The 24,866-nt window shown below is 38.7% G+C and overlaps 1 protein-coding gene across 10 annotated transcripts in view; it reads right to left on the bottom strand.

Moving 5' to 3' along the window:
- Positions 1-7,937: 7,937 nt before the first annotated feature.
- MITF (melanocyte inducing transcription factor) overlaps positions 7,938-24,866 on the bottom strand; it is a 224,191-nt gene continuing 207,262 nt past the window's right edge. For 6 of the 10 annotated variants that reach the window (XM_061197135.1, XM_061197136.1, XM_061197142.1 and 3 more), the window contains 3 exons: positions 20,028-20,103; positions 16,570-16,741; positions 7,938-11,491 (listed from right to left, as the gene is read on the bottom strand). In XM_061197135.1, coding sequence (XP_061053118.1) covers positions 11,090-11,491; positions 16,570-16,741; positions 20,028-20,103 — 650 coding nt within the window. In that variant the 3' untranslated portion in view covers positions 7,938-11,089. The remainder of the gene's footprint in view (positions 11,492-16,569; positions 16,742-20,027; positions 20,104-24,866) is intronic. The other 4 variants (XM_061197137.1, XM_061197138.1, XM_061197140.1 and 1 more) reach the window with 1 other exon arrangement.

Raw genomic sequence — 24,866 nt, 5'->3', positions numbered from 1 at the left:
ACTGGAGAGAAAATGATTTGCCCAAGAAGTTATCACATATCCCATATCCTTAAAAAATGATGAGAAAAATGCCATTTTAGGCTTCTCTCCCCACAGTGCATCATAGCACAGACAATAGCATTTGCACCAGTTTCATTGTGTCTTGTATCATTTTCAATTTTTGGCATTGTGTGTATATATAAAACAGTCTCTATTCAGCAGTTCCTCATCTCAAACTAGGTATGATTAAAGAAAAAGTTCAGCTGACAACAGAGAGAAATAAATACTCAAGGCTGTTATCTAGTCTTTTATCATAATCCCAATAAAGAGATAAAATCTGAGAAATAGTTTTCACTAACCAAAGTAAGATACACCTCTCACGTTTTGGTTTGCTTTTTTTTTTTTCCTTCCTACGATTACAAAAGAACAACTACATCTCATAAGCCTTGTTTAGGAAACATACAAAAATACTAAGATAGCTTTTAAATTCTAATTCAACTATTCTCATCCAAGCTATAAAGAGGAATTTAATCTGCTTTTGCTTAAGCAGAAAAAATGCATTGATTTAGATTATTTGAGTAGCAGGCCAGTAAGAAATAGTGAAAATCCTCAAATAACGTCATTGAAGAAAAGGATAAAGAGGAGGAACAGGAAAAAGAGGAGAAGGAAGAGGAGGAGAAAACATTTCTCCCCATATGTTTGCGAGCACAGTTAAGCTGTAACAAAAGACTTCAGACTACAGACTTTAAATGAATTTCTTTCTTTTTCACATACGGTCTGGAGAGGAGAGGTGCAGGGCTGGCGGGCAGCTGTGCCACAGTCAACGTCAGGCATCTGTCTCTGGGTTCCAAGTGGCTGCTTCAGCTCTCACTGTTTTCCAGCCCGTAGGAAGTAAGAAATACAAGGCTGCTCACATCCTATTATCCAGAATTTAATGACATGATCTCACCTAGTTGCAAGGGAGGCTGGAAAAAAAGGAAGTGAGCAATGTGGCTATGTGCTGAGCTAAAATTCAGAGCATTCTATTATTAACAGGAAGAAGAGAAAATAGGGACAATTATCCATCTATGCCATAGTCCAGAAGTTGGAAAATCATGACCCAAATATGACCTGTCCCCTGCTTCTGAACAGCCTGTGAGTTGACTTTTACAAATGAACATTTACAATCAATTTAATCAACATTTACAATCAGGTTAGTGTTAGGAAACACTAACTTCAAACCCCAACTAAGCCAAATGTTATTCCCCTCAAAAATAATTCCCTTCTTTTCATGAGTAGATCTGAGTTACAAACATGGTGCTGAATTATTATTATTATACTTTGAATTTCACCAATGAAAAATTTGTGGAAATTTGTTTTCTCTCTTGTTATACAAGTACTGACATAATTTCCTTGATTTTGCCTCTCGACCTGCAAAGTCCACAGTATTAAATATCAGGCCCTTTACAGAAAAGTTTGTTGACCCCGGTCTGAGCTGAACTAAATTAGTGGAATTCCTGCAAAGCAAAGAAAGAAGAATGGCTTACAAGTGGCATAGCAAAACAGAACCCCATGACCCCAAGGAGTCTGGCCTGTGTTTCTAATCATAGCAAAACCTCTTTAACTAGGTCACAAACCCAGCAACTTCTATGAGCCAAAGTCCAGTGAAAAAAACAGGAAACTTGGGGAGAAAAAAGTTTCTGTACAGACCACATCAAAGCACTAAAGTTCATGCACGGCACATGAGGAGAACACCCAGATCTTCACACAGGCCAGATTTTCCTCGTACAAAACACAATTCTGTTAACTGTTAATGACTTAACTGGATTAGCAGTTTGCCCAAACCCACAGCAGAGCCGTAGCTGTAAATCTGAAGGGGTTGAGGAGGAAAGGAGACAGGGTAAGAGCACTGCTCTCTAAGGTCTCTTAAGATAAGGACCTCAACCTCCATTCCATCTCTGAAGCCCCCAAGGACACCACTGCATCACAGCTCAGTGAAGTGATGGTCCTGTACCATCAAGCACAGGTAAAATTATATTCTTTATATTCTGTTTCAAGAGGCAGAGAATAATACACTTGAGAAAGTCTATCATCAAAAACAGGGAAGAGAAACTTTTGGCCATTTAGAGAGATAAATTATTCATAATTGAATTCATCTCCCAAGAACTCATGTAAATAAGATGTGATAACATGTGCTTGTAAACAGATACTTCCACAGTCCTAGCAAACAGATTCTTTTAACCTACAACTTTTTTCCAATGTTATCTATGTTTTTCTGTTTGTTTGTTTTAAACAAGACTGTACTTTTATTGACAATATTGTGGCAAAACTTGCCAGTCTTGGTCTACTGGTCACAGATATGATTATTTTATACACAAGTGGCAAGAAACTAGCTCAAATTGATTTAAGAAGGGAAAGGGGAGGAGAGGAGGGAGAGGGGCAAGGACAGGGGAAGAGTGATAAGCAGTAGAAGAGGAAGAAAAAATAGGGTATGAAGGAAATAAGATGGTGTGTTAAGAAAACAGAAGTGGAGCTTCCTTTCTGTAAGGTGGTCAGTGCCCTCTTCTCTGAGGAGGTAAATTTTAATCTGAAATGTAAATAAGGAGCCAACTGTTGGAAGAGCAAAAATTAGACATTCACCGGCAGAAAGGACATCTGAACAAGGACCATGGGAGGACCACCTTCCAGCTTGCAAGGCTGCCCCTTTCCCCTCCAGAAGGACTGAGTCCACCTGGTTCAAGGTGGAAATATGATTGCGCGGCCCGTCTATGCCCCGCCCCTGCCAAGAGTGATTTGGCCCAGGAATAAGCCTACCAGCCAATCCAGGCCAAGGAGACTCTGGAAGGACAGAAACACGTTTTCCAGGCTGGTTGATAAACAGCAAGGGTGGTTTGGGGCCATCGGCCATTTTGCCACCTCACAGAGTCTGCCTAAGAATGAAGCTCACAAAGAGGAGAGCAGAGCAAAGAAAGAGAGGCACCGATTCAGGAAGTGTCATTTGAACATCTGAAGTCACCACTCCAACTCTCAATCCTGGAGTTTTTCTATGTGAATCAGTAGATTCCCCCCTTTCAGTTTAAGCCAAATGGAGTTTCGCTTCTGTCCTGTAACTGAAAACATCCTGACAACTCAGTGGGCTTTGGAAATGACAGAAGAGTCCATGTGTATTTAGAGGAACGTGTGCTTAGTGAACTCTCTAAACATCTTATTGAAAAGCTTGGGTCTTAGGATCTCCCTCTGGTAGAGGATTATGTTGGGGCACAGGGGTGAGAGTTGGAAAATAATTTACGAAAACCTAGCCATGAATGATAAGGAGGAGGGGGATACAGATGTAGGGATTTAATACCTTCTTGCCCTCCCTTTCCATCATCCTGTGGTTAAGGCAGAGGAAAGAAAAATCCTAAATGGATGTATCTGGGAGTAGCAAGAGATGGGAAAAGGTAGAGCTTGCCCAAGCTTCTCCAAAGGTACAGAGATGAGTATCTGTTGTTCTGCTTTCCTGAAGTCCTCACCTCCCTGTTTTTAGAGCAGCATCACGACCTTTGGAGTCTGGGTGAATCTCACCTCCCTTCCTCTTGGTCCACATAGTTTAGGTGCCGATCACTGAATCTACCGGAGTGGACCACGTGACCCAGACTGGGCCAATTGGCATGTTCCATCTTTGGGCCATGGTGGTCATGCTCAAGTTGGCCTCATCAGAACTAATACAGGGATGTGGTATTAGCAACAGAGAAGAGGTGCTAGCTTTCAAGTGGACCTTGAAGCTGCCAGAGGAGTCCTCATGGAGAAGACTCAGATGCAGAGAGGAGGGCAGAGTCAAGAAAACTACAGAGAGGCAGAGAGAACACCTTGTTGAAGCCCTTGAATTCAGGCACACAGGAAGTTACATTCACCATTTAGACTGTATGGTAATATGAGCCAATAAATTCCTCTTTCCCACTGGAGAGAAGTTCCTCTGTTCACCATTTATTTCCAAGCAAAGAGTGGGAACTGAACAATATGAATGAAAGAAATCTCTGATCTCATTTGTAAGGAGTGCAAAAGATGGGTTAATGTGTTTTCCCTCAGACTTTGCAATACTGGGTATTTCCATTCTAGAGCAGTCTTAATAAGTAGTATAATATACTTCAGGTACATGATGATTAGCATAGCTTTTCTGGGTTGGCCTACAACCAATTAGTAAGTGAACTTTTGAGATTGAACCTGGTCCTTCAGTTAGGATTTGCCTGCATTAAAAAAAGAAATCATTGAGGGCTTCCCTGGTGGCGCAGTGGTTGAGAATCTGCCTGCCAATGCAGGGGACACGGGTTCGAGCTCTGGTCTGGGAAGGTCCCACATGCCGCGGCGCAACTAGGCCCGTGAGCCACAACTACTGAGCCTGCGCGTCTGGAGCCTGTGCTCCGCAACAAGAGAGGCCGCGACAGTGAGAGGCCCGCGCACCGCGATGAAGAGTGGCCCCCGCTTGCCGCAACTAGAGAAAGCCCTCGCACAGAAACGAAGACCCAACACAGCCAAAAATAAATAAATAAATAAAGACTTTATATTAAAAAAAAAAGAAGAAATCATTGACAAGACTCTGTAAATTCTGAACCTCATGCAATTCTTCCCAACTTCCTTCCATCAAAACACCAATGAGCAGGACCTAAAGTTATAAACCAATTGCATTGTGCCCAAGACCTCCACCCAACTTCCCAAATATCAGGTGTCCAGAGGCTTTTTTTTTCTTTTACCACTTATAGAAAAGGTACACTGAATATGAGCATAACCAGAATTTATATGTTCACTAAAAATCAAAACACAAATTACTTTTTGAATTCAGGAATAATGATATTTTAGTGGCAATAGTTTCCTTAACCAGAATTTTATATTTTCATTGGAAATGAAAAGCTAAGCTAAAATGCTTATTCATGAATAATAATGTTTTAATGACATCATTTTCTTCCTACAGAACAATAAACAAATGTAAGCACACCTACCTTAGGAAAACAGAAGGAATTATCCTTATCAACTATATAATTTCTGCAAAATCTCCAGAATTTTCCAAACTATGTTCTGTGGAACCATTAACAGGTATTTTATACACACACACACACACACACACACGCACGCACACACACGCTCCTGTGGTCAAAAAGATTGGGAAACATTACATACTATTCCCAGTCCCGAAAACTCTCAATGCACACTTGCATATTTTAGAATGTGAAAAGTCTTGCAGTAGATACCTGTTTAAATTGGATTAACCCAGTATTTCCCAAAGTTAACTCTCTGAAAATTAACTATAGCGTTTTGCTTCCTACCCCGACTTCCAAAACCCCCATTCCCCAAAGCAACTTTCGGAACAGCTTGTGGAACTAGTTCCACAAAGCAAAGTTTGGGAAACAGTAGTTTAGTGGCTTCTATCTACACAGATTTTGCTGTCTGAATAATATGTAAGGAACTTTGAGTGACAATTGCACCCATTTGGATATAACTTCAGCTGACTCCATAATTAGAAATTTAAAATGCAAATTTTTCAAAAGCAAACTGCCTTTACCATTCAGACATGTTGCTGAGATTTATTTGGATTTGGGTACAGTCGTATTACTTTCCAGTATATCTGGTATAGGTAATAGGCTCCAAAGACCTATAAATATTGAACACAAATAAGATTAGCCATGTCTAAATTTTATATACAAACAAGTCTGACAATTTTAATATGGCAAATGTACTCTGTATTTGGGGTGGCAGGGTGGCGGGTAACATTCCTCTTGGGAAAACTGGGAATGGAATGGAAACTTCTTCATTTATATTCTGCATAAGCTGTATATTACAGATTCATGTTAGTATGGGTGAGGACATGAAACCATTGCTATTGAGCTTCAGATGTGGCAGCAAAGAATTAAGAGATCATCACCATCTCTCTCTAAATATAATGAAAATCTAACTTTACAACACTCCTCTTAAATGAGCTTTCCTCATGCTACTTGGCTATGCATTAAATCTTGGCATACACAAAAAAATAAAAACAGGGTAGTTCTAAAGGTTCATTTATGTTGGCTGGATTATGAAGATTAACTCCTCAGTTAATCTTCTAAAGAAGTCATCAAATGTAAGTATAATTGAAAATAAAAACCTGAAAAACATTTAAATATTGATAGAAAAGTGAACGGATAGGATATAGTCAAGACACCACTCTTTAGATACATAACATCACTGTATATCATAAAGGATTAAAAAATTTAACTCTCTAAGGAATATAATAGAGATTTCAGCTACAGCAAGACAAATTTTCTGGAAATAATATAATAGTTCTCATGGCAGAGGCATACATGCAAAGTAAAAAGGTTTAAAACAATTTAAATTTTAGGTCATTTGTGCTGAAGATGTTTTTACAATCTAAATTGGATTTATTACTAATTCTTTAAAATAGTTTAATCCTGGATCCTAGAGACAACGATGCCCTCTTCTCCAAAGTAGCCTGTGGCTTCCGTCACCTTGCCAATTCACACAGACGTTAGTCATATACTAAAATGCAGTGTTTCTCAACACGTGCATGCTTCTGTTGATACACATGATGGTTTTAGGTGACCCAGGGAACGTTCTTCTATTTTAATAATGAAAGTGGTTATGATGATAATATACAAATAGCTACACTTACTGAGGATTTATTATGTGCTGTCAAGCAAAAATCCTAGTGTATTAATTTGAATAGTCTTCACAGGACCACTCTGTGGTAGCTGCTCTTATTATTTCCAATGAACAGAAAGAAAACTGAGACACAGAGAAGCTAAGTAAATTGTTCAAAATCACACAGCTGGAAACAGGCAGAGATGAGATTCAAAGTCAGTAAATTTATCTGAAAGTCCATGCTTTGCCAGGGATATATATGTTTGTTTTTTAAGTGGGTTTGCTTAATAAAAAACTTAAGAAAGGTAAGTCTATGGATATGAAATAAAATCATACAAGCTGTAGGCCAATGTCTGATGTTCAGGTAACAGTTTGCGGGGGCGGGGAGCTAGAGATTAAAGATCCTCATAGACTGTGAAGCGAATGTTTATTAACAGGTCAGAAACTTGGGTTAAAGTCCTGGTACAGACCCCCTGAGGTGAAAAGCCCCAGCTTTCAACTTACCTGCTTTCCGTGTGGCCCAGAAAATTCTCTTGTTCAGATACGAAATCTTCCTACTTGTACACGTTTTTAAGACATCACACATTCACATGTCTATGGGAAATATAAATGATTCAACTAACTCTGAAAAAGAAAAGGCTCAATTATTGTATATTACAATTTAAGGGGAAAAAAAATCATGCCTAAGAAAAAGCTGACAATCAGATCAGAAATGTTATGGGAAGTTTCTTGCTCATTTTCTCCAGAGGTTAAACCAGATGATTTTTTTTTTAAAGGGCAGAAGTTTAAGGTCTAGCTGGGGAATAAAGACATGTTTTGTCTGACACTTCCCAGTTCAAATCCAACATTTATCAAATGATTCTTAAGTACTGTATTTAAAAAAAAAAAAAAAAAACAGCCAGAAGCTGGCAACCTGGGTATATTAAGCTTTCATTATCACAAATTTGTATTTTAAAAACCCAATACCTTTTTCGTAAATATGCAAGAGTTTCTCTGACAATTTCTCTCTTTGTAAAGCCACCTCTCACTGAAACATTTAAAATAAAACTCCTATATCTAAAATGAATTCTTGGCATTTGGGACTTTTAAAACTCCCTAAATTCAGAGGGGGGAAAAGTTGCATAATTATAGTTCATCTCAGTGCAAGTCATAAAGTAATCAAAAATCTTTAAAACCAAAAAGTAGTATCTTAGAGTGGCATTTAAAATTTAAAAAGTACTTACTGGCATTTAAATTTTTTTCATGCAATTTGTTATTCATTAAATCAGAAGAAAATGTGTGCTATTTTTTGATAAAGCAAAAAATATTCAAAACTGGCATTAACTAAACACAATTGGCCACCACTAAGTGAAAAACCAAATGCTTTAATGAGGCTATCAAGAACAACAGTTCAGTTATTTCATTGGATACATTAATATCGATCCATAATATACAGTGCTATGGACCATACAGAAATTATTGCTGCATCCAACAGCAGGTGACTAGTATTAACATTACAGTACCAAGCGTCCGCAAGAGACAGTCATTTGTCATTTTTTTTTCAAGAAATAGGGTTTTTTTTATATACTGTTATCAACATCAACGTTTCCCCAGTGCATTTAAAAAAAATATTAGTAAGTGCATTCCTTTGTGCTTTATTTTATATCTTTTAACTTCCTATGTATTTTATTTGTTTTTATTGCTTTAGTATTTTAAAACAACCAGAAAGAACTTTGTCATCCTATGTATGACCAGGTTGGTTGTATGGTTTTTTGGCAAAGTCAGAAGATTTGGTATTTCCATTGCCATACCCCAGAGGCAGGTGGACAAGTTTGGCATTTTGGTCACTCCATATGGAGGCCCAACCCCAAGTCACAATTCTGCACCCAGGGATGGGGGGAGTGGTGTGGACCATTCTCCTTGTCACAGACAGTGAGCTCAAACCACCGCCTCTTGGCTTAGCTAGTCTCTAAAACGCATCCACACTCTATTTGGCAAAAAAGAAATAAATAAAACCACCCCAGAGATTGCAGCATTCTCCTGAGCTTGCTCACCTGCCCCCTCCCAGAAATCGTCTGTTAAGAAGAAGGGGATGGAGAAGCAGGCAATGGTGAGCTCAGGAGCTGCGAGCGTCAGGGCAGTGGTACAAGATGCCATGCTTTCTTTCAACAAAGCTTTCTATAAGGTGGCTTAACCCTGGCCAAATTCCCTGGGCCATGGGTGAGTCAAACTTGCTCTATTTTTAAGAACTCTCTAAATCAGCTAAGGAAAACCAGCATCATACCATCGTGATCTTCGACTTTTGCGCCCAGCTCCCCTCCCCCCATATAAATATGAAGAGAAAAATAGACACTGCTATGATTGTATCAATGAACACTATGGTACAATTAGCTGTTCATGCAGATTTGCATCACTATTCTAGGAAAAGAGCTGTACAATTAAGGGGGTTGAAAGAATGGGAACTAATTTTCCCTACCCCCTTAAGTCATAAAGCTGTAAAACTGATAGCATCATCAATGTTTCCAAGGATTCTCATTGCCCACCGTGCGTGGTAACTATGCGGTTGATTATTTTCACGTAAGCCATCCATTCATACATCTGACAGTCCTTCTCTCTGAACCCTCCAATACCCATCACCAATTCACAGTTGACATTTAAACTGTTTTTCTTTAAAAAAAAAAACACACACACACACAAAAAAATACCTCCTGAATAAGGTTTCCTGATGAAAGAAGTTGGCACTCTGTCACTAAAATATATTTCATATTAAAAATATATGAAGGAAAATTAGAAGCTCTTATATTGTCTACATAGGCACCATGCTACACGTTCCTCTTGATTATAGATACCATCTTGAAACTTTCTCCTACATTACAGTTCAGTCAGTGCTAGAGACTACTGCTATATTTAAGGCACTTCATTCTGAATGGATATGCTTTATGCCACTTGCTATTCAATTGTAGGCTGCTACTGAGAAACTCCATTCAACAGCCTGCCTCTTAACACCATTTGTCATCTGTATAAAACATCTAGGCCTGATAGAATATATGTAACACTACCGTTATTGCATAGGACTATACAAGTAGATAATGCACTGAAACTAACTTTACAACATTGCTGTTTGTTAAAACATTGTTATCAAGTAACAGTAATTGGCCAATACAGTATTTCTCTCTTTAAAAACCATTCAGCAGGTTTGCTGAAATAAACCCCAATTTAAATGACCATAACGGGCATATTAACGCTATGGTTATCATTCTCCAAGGATATTGCTAGTTTTATATCACTAAAAATAAATATGTAAGTTGTTTCTCTCTAGAAAGCCGGTTTTAGCCTATTTATACTACAGCTTAAATGTGTGGAAAAGAGTTCTGAGTGAGACTGTAATATACAAAATATTCACAAAGCTCTCTTTAAACGCAAGACCTTGCATAAAAGTTTTCTTTCATGTGTGTACAAAGAATGCGTAAAACCACCAGTGAGTTGTAAAAATATCGAAAACTTGCCATTTTAAGATGCATATTCTTACAAATTAATACAAACATATTGAAAAGAACAATGATAATAAAGAATCTGTACAAATCAAATGAACAGTAAAACATAATTTAAAAATAAAAATAGTAAAGCCAATTAGAAATGTGCCCAGTTTGGTTTTCTTATCAAAAGTGAAATTGAAGAGGAAAAAAAAAAAAGAGGAAATCTTTCAGTGCTCCTCAACATTTTACTTTGAGAGGACATTAATTTCCATTTCAAAATAAAATATATCTTATGAAAAATTGAGTCACACTCCCTGATGAGGAAAACTGTAACAGAACACAGAATGAATGAGAACAAGATGAGACCCCATGTTTCAGAGCCTTGGTCTATATCTCCCTTCAATTTCAGTTGCACCTAAGGTATCAGTTACATTTTCTAACCAGACAATACACATGAAAATGGTTGCATTTTTTTTTCTTTTATGGAATATAGTATTTCTTTAAATAGTTTGCAGTATAAAGACTAAATGATGCTAAAAGGGTACTGTATCTTTAAGGCAGTACCAATGAATCAATACATTTACAAAATGGAAAAGTGTTAGTATGGATTTCTTTTTCTTCTTTTCTTCCCCACCCTCCTCCTCTCTCTCTTTCTCTTTTTTTTTTTGTTGCTTTACATTCTTTCAATTAAACTTTACATTTCATTTCCAAGGAAGTCACAGGCATGCAAAGAGCAAACCAAGTTTCCCCTGAATAAAAATGGACAGAAATTTCTCTGATGCAAAAATCCTCTTGCTCTGAAAGCCAAAATCTGGGGTGAATTCAGTTCACAGATACTGTACACTACCATACAGTACTTTGGAGGCATTTGTAGTTGTAAAATAGAATATACAAGTCTGTTTCACAAAATTCTAAAAATAAAATATATCCTGGGCTATTGATAAAGCATGAAAAAAAATTTTTTCATATTAAAGGAAAATGATCAAGAAGACCCCTTCAGGTAAATTATTAAATCTGCTAATCAAGAAAGGGAGCAGTTTGTGAGAATGCAGAGCAGGGAGAACCTGCTAGCAAGCGTGCTCGGTCTCTTCCATGCTCACGCTGCTCCTTCGGCTGCTGGTTTTGGATGCCCCAGGGGACACCGAGGAAAGAAGTGGATCAGTTATGCCAACAGGAGAGAGAGTATCGTCCATGAGGATGTCTTCCAGTTTGGATCCCATTTTCGTGGGAACGCTATAGGCTTGGCTGCTCTCGGTCCCGGCTCCAAAGTTGTTGTTGAAGGTGATGGTGCCGTCTGTGAGATCCAGGGTCGTTGTACATGTTAGGTCTGCGTGCTGTTGGAGGAGGTCTTGGCTGCAGTTCTCAAGAGCGGGTTCCTGCTTGATGATCCGACTCACCAAATCTGGAGAGCAGAGACCCGTGGATGGAATAAGGGAAAGTCCATGAGCTCGAGCCTGCATTTCAAGTTCCTAAAAGTAAAATAAAAATCAGAAACTTAAAGAGGTGGTGCACAGAGGATTGTAGGACAGTGAAACTACTGTACAATACATGATACTATAATGACGGTTACATGTCGTTATGCATTCGTCCAAACTCAGAAGGTGTGCAACGCCAACAGTGAACCCTAATGTCAAGTAGGGACTTTGGGTGATAATGATGTGTCACTATAGGTTCATCTAGTGTTGAAATGCCCCACTCTGGTGGGGATATTAATATTGGGGGAGGCTATATACGTGTGGGAGCAGGAGGTATATGGGAACTCTCCACACCTTCAGCTCAATTTTGCTCTGAACCTGAAATTGCTTTAAAGAGTATTTTAAAAATATCAGGGACTTCCCTGGTAGCGCAGTGGTTAAGAATCCGCCTGCCAATGCAGGGGACACGGGTTCGATCCCTGGTCCGGGAAGATCCCACATGCTGCGGAGCAACTAAGCCCGTGTGCCACAGCTACTGAGCCTGCGCTCTAGAGCCCGTGAGCCACAACCACTGAGCCCGTGCTCTGCAACTACTGAAGCTCGCGCGCCTACAGCCCATGCTCTGCAACAAGAGAAGCCACCGCAAGGAGCAGCCCGCACACCGCAACTAGAGAAAGCCCGCGCGCAGCAACAAAGACCCAACGCAGCCAAACATAAATAATAAATTAATTAATTAATTAAAAAAAAACCATACATTTGCAAAAAAATAAATTGTGAAAATAAAAATTTTTTGCTCTTTCAAATTAATAAACACCGTATTTCTTAAAGTACATAGAGTATCACTGGTAATACAGTAAATGATTTTTAGGTGGTATATGGATTTTATTATGTATGAAATACAGAGACAGTTTCTCATAGATGTTAATGTTAACAGGGAGGATAAGTTAAAAAGTGTAAAAATAAAATGTCAAAATGTGAGCTGATTGAAGGAAAATAATCAGTAGATAGTACAGGTCTACAGTCCCTACACTGTGCAGAGATATCTACGGGTACTATAATGAACTCCCAGGACACTGGGGATATTTTTCAAGTTTCAAGGGGAATGCACCCTACTGTGAGAATGATCAAACTCAAGACAGTTTTACAGTTTTAGTATTAGATTGTGTTACATTGTTTCCATCACATCATATCAACACAAAGCCAGGTCTCAGGTAGTTATTGTGATTTAAAAAAATGAAAAAAAGAAAAAACCAACTCCTGCATGAAAATCAGTGTGGAATGGGAAACGAGGGTGGCAGTGTCCAATCTGACTCCAAGGTTGGAGAAGCTGTGCAGTGCCTCACAGGCACACATATCTCACTAGTAAGTAACGTGGTTATTTAAAAATAAAATTAAAATGTGATTTTTCTTTCAATTTATATGTTTTATATTTTCAAATGGCTACTAAGTTGTTAGCACCTAACAAGGAAATGGTAGGTATTTTTTTGGTCTAAGGTGCAATGAAAAAGTTACTAAGATATTAAGGGCACTGGGAACTAATAACGATTGCATAGTAATGGCAAAAGTGATGAAAATTCCATACAAGTAACTGAAGTTTGGGATGCATCATTTAACCCATCTCACCAAGGCAAAAGGAGTTTTTTTTTTTTTTTAATTCCACAAGAAAGTCCTCAATCTGTTCCTACACTTTCTTCACATCCTTCCTATTATGGACTGAATTGTGTCCCCTCCCCAAAATCCTATGTTGAAATCCTAACCTCCAGGACCTCAGAATGTGACTGTACATGGAGATAGTGTCTTTCAAGAGGTGATTAGGTTAAAATGAGATCCTTAGGGTAGGTCCTCATCTAATATCGGTGAGGGGAGATGAGGACGCAGAGACACACATAGGAAAAGCCACAAGATTGGGAAAACACAGGGAAAAGGTGGCCTAGGACAGAAGCCACAGAAAAACCAACCCTGCCCACACCTTGATCTTGGATTTCTAGTCTCCAGAACTGGGAGAAAATAAATCTCTGTTGTGTAAGCTGTCCAGTCTGTGGTATTCGTAATGGCAGCCCTAGGTGCCTAATTCACTTCCTGAGTGTCAGAGACTTGCCCCAGTGCCTCATTTCAAATACCTTCCAAACAAGCTTTTTTCCTTTTCCCTTTCTGAGTATGCCTAGACCACCCTCCTACAATGAACCGTAAAGACCCCAATTGATCCTGAAGAGCAATTTGCTTCTACAAGCCAATGCCATCTTCCTATGTTTGTGGTACAATAAAAATAACAGAATATACATTTGAAGCAAGTCACCTTGAGTCATGAGAGAGGGAAATGTACTCTCCAACAGGACACAACCTTTCAACCTTTGCCCACAAGCCTAGAAACACATGTTCCTGAAAAGTTGTGTTCAGCTTGTATTAAAGGATGTTTGATTAGCAAGGTCTTCCTCGAGATGCAGTACAAGAGATGGGAGGCTGAGATGTCACACCAGTATCTGCATGTTCCTTCACACAGTCTCCAGACACGCAAGTCTCCTTGGGCATCATTTCAAAGCCCTGGGCTGCTTAATAAAATTGCAGTCCCAGTGACAGTAAGGCTTCATGCTCTTTATTCTGTGAACAGTTTTGCATGTATCACTTAGGGTGAAAATGAAAGGAACCCCTTAGGCCCAAGCTGAACACACGCACAACTGTAAATCTACACCCACGTAATAAGAACAGTGCTCTCACACGTGTAGTGTGTCGTAAAAGAAAAAAGAGTTGGGTTAAGAGAGGCATCCATCTTACTCTAATCTTTTGTTGTTTAATTTAAAATGTTTACCAGCTGAATAAAGTGTTACTTGGATTGCTAAATAATGTGATAGATCTCACCCAGAGAACTCAGGCTCATTGCACAGCACAGCTTTCCTAATTAATAATGTTTTCCATGATACACAGAAGTTCTAAAGGCTGCTTCACTGACATTGGAAGAAACCCAAGACATCATCACCATGCAACTTCCAATTCATATTTTTCACGGTATTCGTATTTCACACGAATATATATGTTTGAAACCTTAAAACAAAACCTAGCCTGTCTTTCAAAACAGTTATTGTATTTTATTATTTGTATAAAGAAATGACGCATTAGTACGAGTTGCTTTTATAAATAGGTATATATACTAAGTGCCAGAGACTAAAGACCCGTGGCTGATTACTGAAGAGATGGAACATAAAACAAGCAGCAAAAGCCAAAAAAAGAGAAAGCAGGGAAGGGGGATTTTCAAATGACACATAACCTCTGTTTCACTACCACGATTCCAAAAGGCACCCCCTAGAGGAGAACCACCTTCTGTCTCTCTGACCCAGGGCTGAAGATCACTGCCATGACATGAGAGATGTGACATCTAGAAATGTCAGCACTGTTGTGGGGTATTAACAAGCTTGGAAATCAGAAGTCAACTACTCTGTTAAATAAGTTCAGCATCGGGGAATAACCACTGCCAGGCAGTCTCTAAAGTGCCATACTCTATGCTGCCGTTCCATCATTAGTTGCATTGGAAACCTGAAAATCAACCATTGCTCTATGGCGAAACTGGGTACAAGCGGGCCCATCTACTTAAGAAGAAGATACAACGTCATCGACCCTTACGGGCTGGTTGTGTTCAAAGTCAGCAAGTAAATTAAAATAACCCTAGCCAACTCCTTTAGTCATTAGCAAGGAGTCAGTTTTTCTTTCTCTTCTTCAAGACAGTTCCAGAGGAAGTTGCATCTTTATATTCAGCATGAAAAGCCAAGTGATGACGAAGCACCAGGAGCTAATATGGCAGGGATCCCCCATCTCATGGTTAACGTTGGTATGTACACTCCTTAAATGGAATGACAGATGAATTACATGTATAATTAAAATTAGTATCTCTCCCTTTAAGAGTGTGTAAGCTAAAGATACATATGGTATAACTTCATTATCTGTAACTATTTCTAAAATTTATACCCTGATGATAAGATCTTCTGGGTGTCCCAGGTTCCCTATAAACATGAGCTTTGACCATGGGCTGTACCCCACTCAATACTAAGGTATCTTTGTATTTAACAACTGCTCTCAATTCTCATGATTTGTAGTAGTTATGGCTATGGACTGAAGTCTACGCCCCCCAAAGTTCATATGCTGAAACCTAATTCCCAATGTGATGGTATTTGGAGGTAGGGCTTTGGGAGGCGATTAGGTCACAAGCGGGAGGCCTTCATGAATGGGATAAGTGTCCTTATGAAAGAGACCCCAGAGAGGTCCCTCACCCCTTTTGCCCTGTAAAGTTACAGCAAGAAGACAGCTATCTATGAACTAAGAAGCAGGCCCTCATCACACAACGAATCTGCCAGTACCTTGATCATAGATTTCCCAGCCTCCAGAAGTGTGAAAAATAAATGTTTGTTGTGTAAGCCACCCAGTCTATGGTGTTTTTGTCACAGGAGCATGAATGGCCAAAGACGTGCTACAGAGTTGCTATGAACACTGAATTAGTGAATGCCGAACCATTGTTCCTGGAGGAAACAGAGGATTAGGGTCCTGCAGGCATCTGCGTACAACATTTCACCAACCAATCAACATGTAACTTTGTTTTATGTGTGTTTCTGTTTAAAGTCACCTTGTTTACTACATATCATTGATTCATTAATATTAAACTCAAGGCCAACGGGACCACAACTCATGCCTGAATGAAACTTCTCTCCATAAGGCACATCACAGCCTTCCTGTGCTTAGGAAGATGCGAAAGCATTTCAGGGCCATGCTCAGAGGCCACTTTAAACAGCGAATCACCCAAAAAACCCACAAAAATGTGAAACACATGGCACTAAATAGACAGCAAAAAAGGACACTTGTTTCAGTATGAGCTGAAACAAGAAGACAGAGCATCGCCTTGCCCAACCTTAACTAGGAGCAAACGCACCAGCCAAGTCACATTTGCCATGCTGCACATGTCTGCAAATGAGCGTGAAAGTGCCACAAGTGTCGATTTGGGGGTTTCAAATAAATTTTTACGAGGAAACAAAATCACAAAGCGGAATCCACAAATAATGAGTACAGACTGTATTGGGATCACATAAATCAACTCCCTCATGGCTCGTTATACTTCTTCTCCCACCGTCAAGTCACTAACACGTAGTCACCTTCACCCTGCACACGCCTGGTACCTGTATTCTGAGTAACAAGTGCCGGTTGGCGTGCTCCAGCTTCTTCTGTCTGTTTTCAAGCTCTTTAGCACGTTGCTGTTCCCGTTGCAACTTCCGGATATAGTCCACAGATGCTTTTAAAATGGTTCCCTTGTTCCAGCGCATGTCTCTGGGATGAAAATGGAAGGAAACAGACTGTTTTAGGATTGGAGGCTCCATGAAAATTCAATATTCAGAGCATTCAGTTTCTAAAGACGAGATAACAGTTAGAAGTCGAGAATCGCTATCATTCACTGAGTGCTGGCAACGCGCTGGACACCGTCCACCCATAACTTCTACGTTATCTTCTTTTACCCGGACAGGCGCCTGGAGTCAGAGGGACGTTGTGCACGTGTTGAATCAGAGACGATTCAACTTGCCTTTGGTGCCAGCGCTATGTGAAGGTGGAGTCAGGACTTAAATTTAGGTCTGCTGATGACAAAGTCAATACTCTTAAACACTATATTCAATAGTTATAGATGTCTAGGACTATAAAAGTTAACTCACTCAGACAGAATAAGTTATGATTAAAAAAAAATTCTGTGAGATCCCACTACTTGATTGTATGTGGCATAAAAATGGCATCCTTGGGTTTTATCATGAATATTCCCATGAATATCAACCTTTCTCCGATCTCCACCTCCTCATCTACAAAACAGTGATACCATGCTTGTATGAGCAGGCTCATAGGTATGTTGTTAGAATCAAAGGAGGCACTTTCTATGAATATGCTGGGAAAAGTTTAGAATGCAGTTCAAACAATGGAGCAGGCACTGTGTTAAGGACTCAACGTGGTAATTACCATAGCTATCTTTAAACAGCATTTACTGCATGACAGGTACTTTTCAAAGTGCTTTACAGCTCATTTAATCATAACAACCTTAATCGGTAGGCACTAATATTATCCCCATGTTACAGACTGGAAAACAAAGGCACAGAGAGGTTAAGTAATTTGCCCAAAGTCACACAGCCTGGAAGTGGTACAGCCAGGAAGCCTGAAGAATCTGGTGCCAGACCCCATGCCCTAAACTATTCTTCCTCTTATGTGACTGAGTGCTCAAAACAACTAGACTAGGTAGGAATATTCTGATCCTCCTTCCCCCTTTTTTTTTAACAGATGAGAAAAATGAAATATGAGAATTCTTCCCCAAGACAGACATCTAGTAGAGGACTGTTTTGGAATTCAAACCCAGGTAGCCTGAGCTTGGTGCCTTTCAGTTTTTAAACACTATAGCGCTACTGTATTCCTATATGAGAACATTAAGAATGCCATTAAAATGTAGGTAAAAGTGAGTTGAAAAGTCTAGAGCACCCCAGAAAACAGTTATAGAATAGAATTATAACTAATAGTAATATTTTTATAGTGCTTTAAATTAACCTGAGCTCTTTTATAGAAAATATTCATGATGATAATGACAATGATGAAAACAAAAACAACTTAATGTATGGAAAACCTCCTACCCCATAATCTATAGCTGCTAAAAGGAGATCGGAAGTATCAGCTGGGACGTGTGAATGGAGGGCCATTAAAACAAGCCACCAAGTAATTGATCCTCATATGGGTTAGACGAAGAACAAAACAGAAGCTCTCCCATGGGATGCTGAATTAACAGCCCCCAGAGAATTCCCAGGGGTTGATCCCCGGGGTCTGGGCACCAAAGATGGCAACCCAGGGAGGTGTCCTGAGATACTCAGGGTGAGCACAAAGCCAACCCGCTTAACGTTCAGGGCTAAGAAGAAAATAACAGAAACTTCAGCCGCCAGAGAGAAATAAAATTATAATGAAAGATGCCTTCACTAGGCCAGTAAGGTGAGAGACCAGTACTGAAACAGGCAAGCAGCCACTCCGTTTTTAAGAAGAGACTATTCCAACCAATTTTCTTGGGTTTTACTTCCTTGTGAGACCCAATTAATCAATTATGCTTTGGGGTTTTCAAACTTTTTTTTTTTGCAACGAGAGCGACCCTTTTTTTACACAGAAGTGTAAACAGATTCCCTAATATATAAGTCAATAAAAGCAGATCTACTCTAGGGCAGGAGAGGGTATGGGGCCGAGACCGTGATCAGCTAGACTATGTCTCTATAGCAGCCCCAATGTCTGTTCCAGAAACCTGGTATAGGAAACCCCCCATACAGATTGCAGTCCATTTCAGCTTGAAACAATGCCTACAATTAAAGATTGTTATCAGTTCAGATTATAAACACACAAGTATTCTAATACAACAGAGAAAGAAGATATGCAAATAGAGGCTTTCACTGCAGCCCCATAATTTCATAATATGTTGCTAAAGAGATCCACGTGCTGCAGTTTAAAAGAATATGCTAAAAAGTGAAAGCTGATAAAGAATAGGAAAATGGGAATTCAATTTCAACTATCATGCAAGACTGACTATAGGAAATGAAGGTCACAGCCCCTTCGTAGGATGCATTTGTGCTGCAGAACTGAGATTTTGAATGTTTTGAGTTTCAAAACAGCTTTCCTTGAAACCTGGGAAAGCGAAATGTTGATGATGGAGACTGCGCTTGAACATTCATCAAAACCACCTTAGAATGGGCAATGGTTTTATTTTATTTCGTCACAAATTCCCTGACAATAATGTGAATAGCAAATTTAATAAGCCTTGCATGAATAATGCTTGATTTCATCTTTACATTTTATTAGGTAGCTAAAAGGTCATATTCAAAGGCTAATTTCATAGACCGCCTGCGGGAGCCATTAAAATGTATACATCTTAGAGCCCCCTTACTTCAAATGGGCCAATTTCTAATGGATAAAAATTGTGTATTTGTTGTCCTATTTGCTGACACTGCTGGTAGGAAAATTATCTTTACAACCGTTATCTCTGAAAGAGTGGCATGAGAGACTGAAAGCTGAAATCCAAATTAGCTGACCTGTGCTTATAAGAGGATTAAAAATTACTTTTTCCTAGATTGGTAAAACAAAGGGCATGTAATTTTTGGGAAAAAAATTGACCTTTTGTCTGCTGAATATTGTTAAACTTGATATCTCCAATATCAGCTCTCCGTGCCTACAGATATTGTATGAGGTTGTTGGCAAACAAATAGCTAACAAATCTTGCTTTATCAGCTACTGAAATCTCTGTCCTGCATGAACTGATAAAAAGAATTTTTTTAGTAGTTCGGTGTTTAGTTGCCAAGGATTCTCAGATTTCAGGAAGTCACCTCCTCACATCCAAAGCTGAACAGCTCATGTCCAATAATACTTTTGAACAATTCAGTTCATTTCTCTTGAAATTTCAGTTTGATGAGACTAACCAAAAGAAAGGAGCAAGAAGTATTCACAAATGGAACCAAAGGGAGAGGGGGTACTTCTTTAGTTTTTATAACTGTGTGCTTTTTGCAACATATGAAAAAACATTAAGGTACGAAAAAATATACAATGCAATTGTACTCACGGATCATTTGACTTGGGAATCAAAGTACCTAGTTCCTTAATGCGGTCATTTATGTTAAATCTTCTTCTCCGTTCAACTTCAAGAAAAGAGCACAGGAAAGGGCTGTTAGTAATGGTGACATGTACGCATTTAGCATATCTCATTAAAGGCATGTGCATATTAACTCTGCTGGGTCAGGACAACAGAAACTTGAATCTGTATTTCCTGGTTATTTTCCTAGTTTTGGTACTGAGGATAAAGCCCTTTAAAAAATGAGCTAGCTTTGTATAGAACTTTATCATTTACGAAGCCCTGAGACTGTAATTTCTCATTTGACTCTAGTAACTCCTGAAATTGGAGTTACCATCCTCAGTTACAAATGACAAAACTACCTTGGTGATATTAGGGACCTGACAAGGACACCCAGCAATAAGTGGAGAACAGCCTGAACTCAACCCTGATCCTCCAGACCAGGGGCAGCAAGCTTTCTGCAAAGGGTCTGATAGTGAGTACTCTGTGGGCCAAATAGCAAAATTAAGCATATTATTAGGTACTTACACAGCAAGAGAGAAAACAGATTTCCACAAATTTTGTGTTAGCAAAATTCAAAATGTACTAATATTAACTAGATACAATTTTTGTACCTAATTTACTAGCAAGAAACATTGGATGCTGAAATTTGGATTTTATATAATTTTCATGTATCACAAAATATTATTCTTATTTTGATATTTTAAAGCCACTTAAAAATGTAAAAAACATTCTTAGGCTACAGGTCATACAAAAACCCCTCCTCTAGCCCAGTATTGCCCAAGAGAAATATAATGCAAGTTTCATATGTAATTTTTAGTTTTCTAGTAGTCACATTAAATAAGTAAAAAGAAAGAGGTGTAATTTAATATTTTTATTAAACTCAATATATCCAAAATATTATAATTTCTACATGTAAACTATATAAAAATTTATAAATGAGATATTTAATAGTCTCTTCTTTGTACTAACTTTTCAAAATCCAGTGTCTATTTTACACTTTCAGCATACCACGATTTGGACTAGTCACATTCCAAGTGCTCAATAGGCAAATGTGTCCAGGGGTTACAGTACTGAATAAAATAATCCTAGAAGTCAAGCATCTTTAACTATACCATGCACCCTAACAGCATTCTTCTTTTATAAATCCAGCTGTATGTTTAACTAAATTATCATCTTCTTACGGGAGGGTGAAATAGTAGGCATAGGAGTTAATAAATGTTTTTCATTTACCTAGTCTGACAAATAAATTCCAAATAACTTAAAGTCTAGTAAATTGGATTAAAGATATGAATATTTTACTTTACACATATTAAAACCTAATATATATTTATATTTGACTAATATTGTGCACACTTAGATAAATAATATTATTCACTACTTTCTCAATATATATTGCATTTTTTCTTAGCTGAGTGATTATTTCTATGATTAAATCAGTTATGTATAATACTGTCTTATTATCAGACTTTTATAAAATAGAAACAGTAAGTGATACTAAATGGCTCCAAACAAGAAATTTTTGGATCTCTGATCTTCTAGCTAACTTCCCCCAAAACTCTGAAGCATGACATGTTTTCTTACTTTTTCCAAGAATATAATAATCATAAAAAAAAACAAACAATACTGAAACACATGAAATGAAATAAAAATCCCCGATGATCCAGATACCACCACTGTAAAATCTGTTATATATCCTTTGTGATTATTTTTATGCTCTAAGAACAAACACACACGTGGCCTAGACGTACGCCCAGGACACAGTTCTTAGGACTCTACTCAGTCTACATTGACTTCCTGGTGACCACATTTAGTCTCATGGCTTTAAATACCACATATACACTGACTGATGACTCCCATACTTGTATTTGCAGCCCAGTCATCTCCCCGGAACTCCAGACTCATAAGTCTGACTACTAGATGTCTCCATATGGAGGTCCAACAGGCAGCCCCAGCATTCCAAACTTGAGCTCCTGGTCTTCCCCCCTCAAATACCTCTACCCACGGGCTTTCTCAGCTCACTTACTGTAACTCCATCCTTCCAGTTGCTTAGGCCAGATCCTTGGCATCAATTCTGTACCTCTATTTCTTTAATCAATACATCCCACACTTGATCCATCATCAAAATCTGCTCGCTCTACCTTCGAAATATTTCCAGAACCTGTCCACTTCAAACCTCCACTGCTACCTGAATAGAAGCCACCATCATCTCTTGCCTGGATTATTGCAATCCTCCTGAGTGGTATCTCTGCTTCACCCATGCCCATCACTACCTACCCCCGTTAGTCTAACTACAACACAGAAGCTGTTAAAACATAAGTCAGAGCCTGTCAATCTCTTGCTGAAAACCCTCTAATCGCCTCTCCTCTCACCTAGACAAAGACCCAGTCCTCAAGGCGTCCTCCAAGGATCTGGGGGCTCCCATCTCTCTGACCTCATTTCTACTCATCTCCCACTGTGACCACACTTTCTATGGTGACTCACCTGTGCTCCCCCCACCTCAGCCTTATGGGCCTTGCTCTTCCTCAACCAAGCCAGACACACTCCCCACTTTAGGACCTTCTCCTGCTGTTCCACCTGCCTGGAACACTCTTCCCGCAGATACGTGAATGGTTCCGCCCTCACCTCCCTCAGGTGAGGTGACTCAAATTTACCCATGAGCCTTCCCTGACTACCTATTTAGAAGTGAACCACCACTTACCATCCTGACCCCCTTGTCTGCACTATGTCTCCTCAAAGAACTTTCTGCCTCCTAACATCTACATACTTCTTTCTTCCATTCATTTATAGAGCTCTATACTATCTAATATCTGCATACTTTTGTTTGTTTATTTATTTATATGTTTATTCATTGAGGCATTCCGAGTACCTATATGAGCCTAGCACACAGTAGGCCCCCAACAACTATGTATTGAATAAAGAATGACACTGTTAAAGCAGAATTACACTAAAAACCATTCTGCATCTATCTTTTCTCACTCGACAGCATATTGTTGACACCTTTCATCATCAACATTTGTATGTACTGCATTTTATTTTTAATTCAGTGCCTACCCTCCCCAATTATAAGTGATATGAGCTTGCAAAAATTTGCAAAACATGCAAAAGTGTATACAGAAAAAAGTAAAAGCGAACTCTTTACACCACCCAACATTTTTTGCCTGACGAAACTGTCAATGATAAGGCTGACTTCTAGATCTTCTAACACACACACACACATACACACACACCCCCATACAGTGTTTTCTTTTTTACATAATGGGACCCTACACATATTATTCTGCAGTTTGCTCTCCTCACTCAGGAATACATTGTAGACAAGTAAAACAGACCAACCCCATTCTTCTTAAGAGGCACTGAGTGTCCCTCATAAGGATGTACCATAATTTATGTACAAATCCTCTACTGATGAATATTTAGACTATTTCCAATTTCTCCCTCTTTTTCAAAGGTATAATGACTATTTTTGCCAATGCTCCTGTGTACTTTTTACTCCTATCACAGTACTTATCCTATGCTGTAAAAACCATCTGCATGTATCTGACTGCTCATCTATTCTGTCTGCCCCTGACTCTAATGTAAGCTCCTCAGGGTGGGAGACCTGTCTATCTGGTTCACTTCTGTAGAAAAGTGCCTTGTACATAATGGGGCTCAAAAAGTAGCTATGAGTGAATAAATAAATGTATTCTTTTGCCCATTTTGGCAAGGAGTCTTACAAGATAAATTCCTAGAAGAGGAAAAGCTATGCCAATGGGCAATTGAAACTTGAGTATTAATTTCCAACAGTTCAATGAGATCTTAAGGTTGTTTTATAGCCCTCAGAGTTGATCATATTTACACTTTACTGACAACCCTGAACTTGAGAGTTTAGGTGACTAAGTAAAGGCGGATTATGTTTTTGACAACATCCAACTTAGTTTCCACATTTCAGTTAGGAGAAATTATCATTATCTCATTTCTAAGGTATTTTAAAAGAAGAAATATCTTACAGTAAAATTACTTTGAAGCCAGAGGAGACCTTAGAAATATTAGTTGAAATCTCTTGGTTAAAAGATGAGGAAAGCTTCTTCTAAGTGAAACAGGAACTGGGAAGGGCAGGATCCATTAAAAGAAGAAACGCACACACAACCGCCTTCCCCCAAGGACCTAGTGATTCCATTTCTTAGCATTTAATCTGGAGAAACAAACTCCCCTGTACACAGAGAGGCATGTCTGCAAATGTTCACTGTGGCACTGTTTATAATAGGGAAAGACTAGAAACAACATAAACACTTAGCAGTAGGAAGATTATGAAATATCACAAGTTACACTGTGGAATGCTACGCAACAGTTTTTTAAAAGTACATAGATCTAGATGAATAACAGCAGAAGGTCTTCAGGACATACTGGTGAGTAAAAAAGCAGGCAGTAACAGATACAGACAATGCGATACTGTTTGTGTTAAATCATACACAAAACCATTCTATTATAACCTCTGCATGCAAGTGTAAGGGTGTATGTTCTTAAATACTTGGAAAGAGGTTGGAAAGACAAACAGCAAATTGAAAAAAAACCCAACAATGATTATTTTTAGGGATCAGAGAACTCTGGCCTTATTCTATCATTTTTATAAGGACAAAGTATTTATACATAACTTATATCCTTAAAAATCAATTTAAGAAAAAAAGGATAGGGGGCAAGAGATGAGAAATTCATACATACACAAACTATTTTCTACTTCCAAGCCCAATCCCTTTTTTATTTTCAGCCTCTTTCACTTGTTTATGAAACAAAAAATCTTAACTTTTCATAGGAAAAAGCTTAAAGATGTGACCAAGAGTAAATTAAGCA

Source organism: Eubalaena glacialis, chromosome 7 (assembly GCF_028564815.1).
Source record: "Eubalaena glacialis isolate mEubGla1 chromosome 7, mEubGla1.1.hap2.+ XY, whole genome shotgun sequence".
NCBI lineage: Eukaryota > Metazoa > Chordata > Mammalia > Artiodactyla > Balaenidae > Eubalaena > Eubalaena glacialis.
The sequence above is the reverse complement of the archived record's forward strand: the minus strand, read 5'-3'. Positions and strand labels throughout refer to the sequence as shown.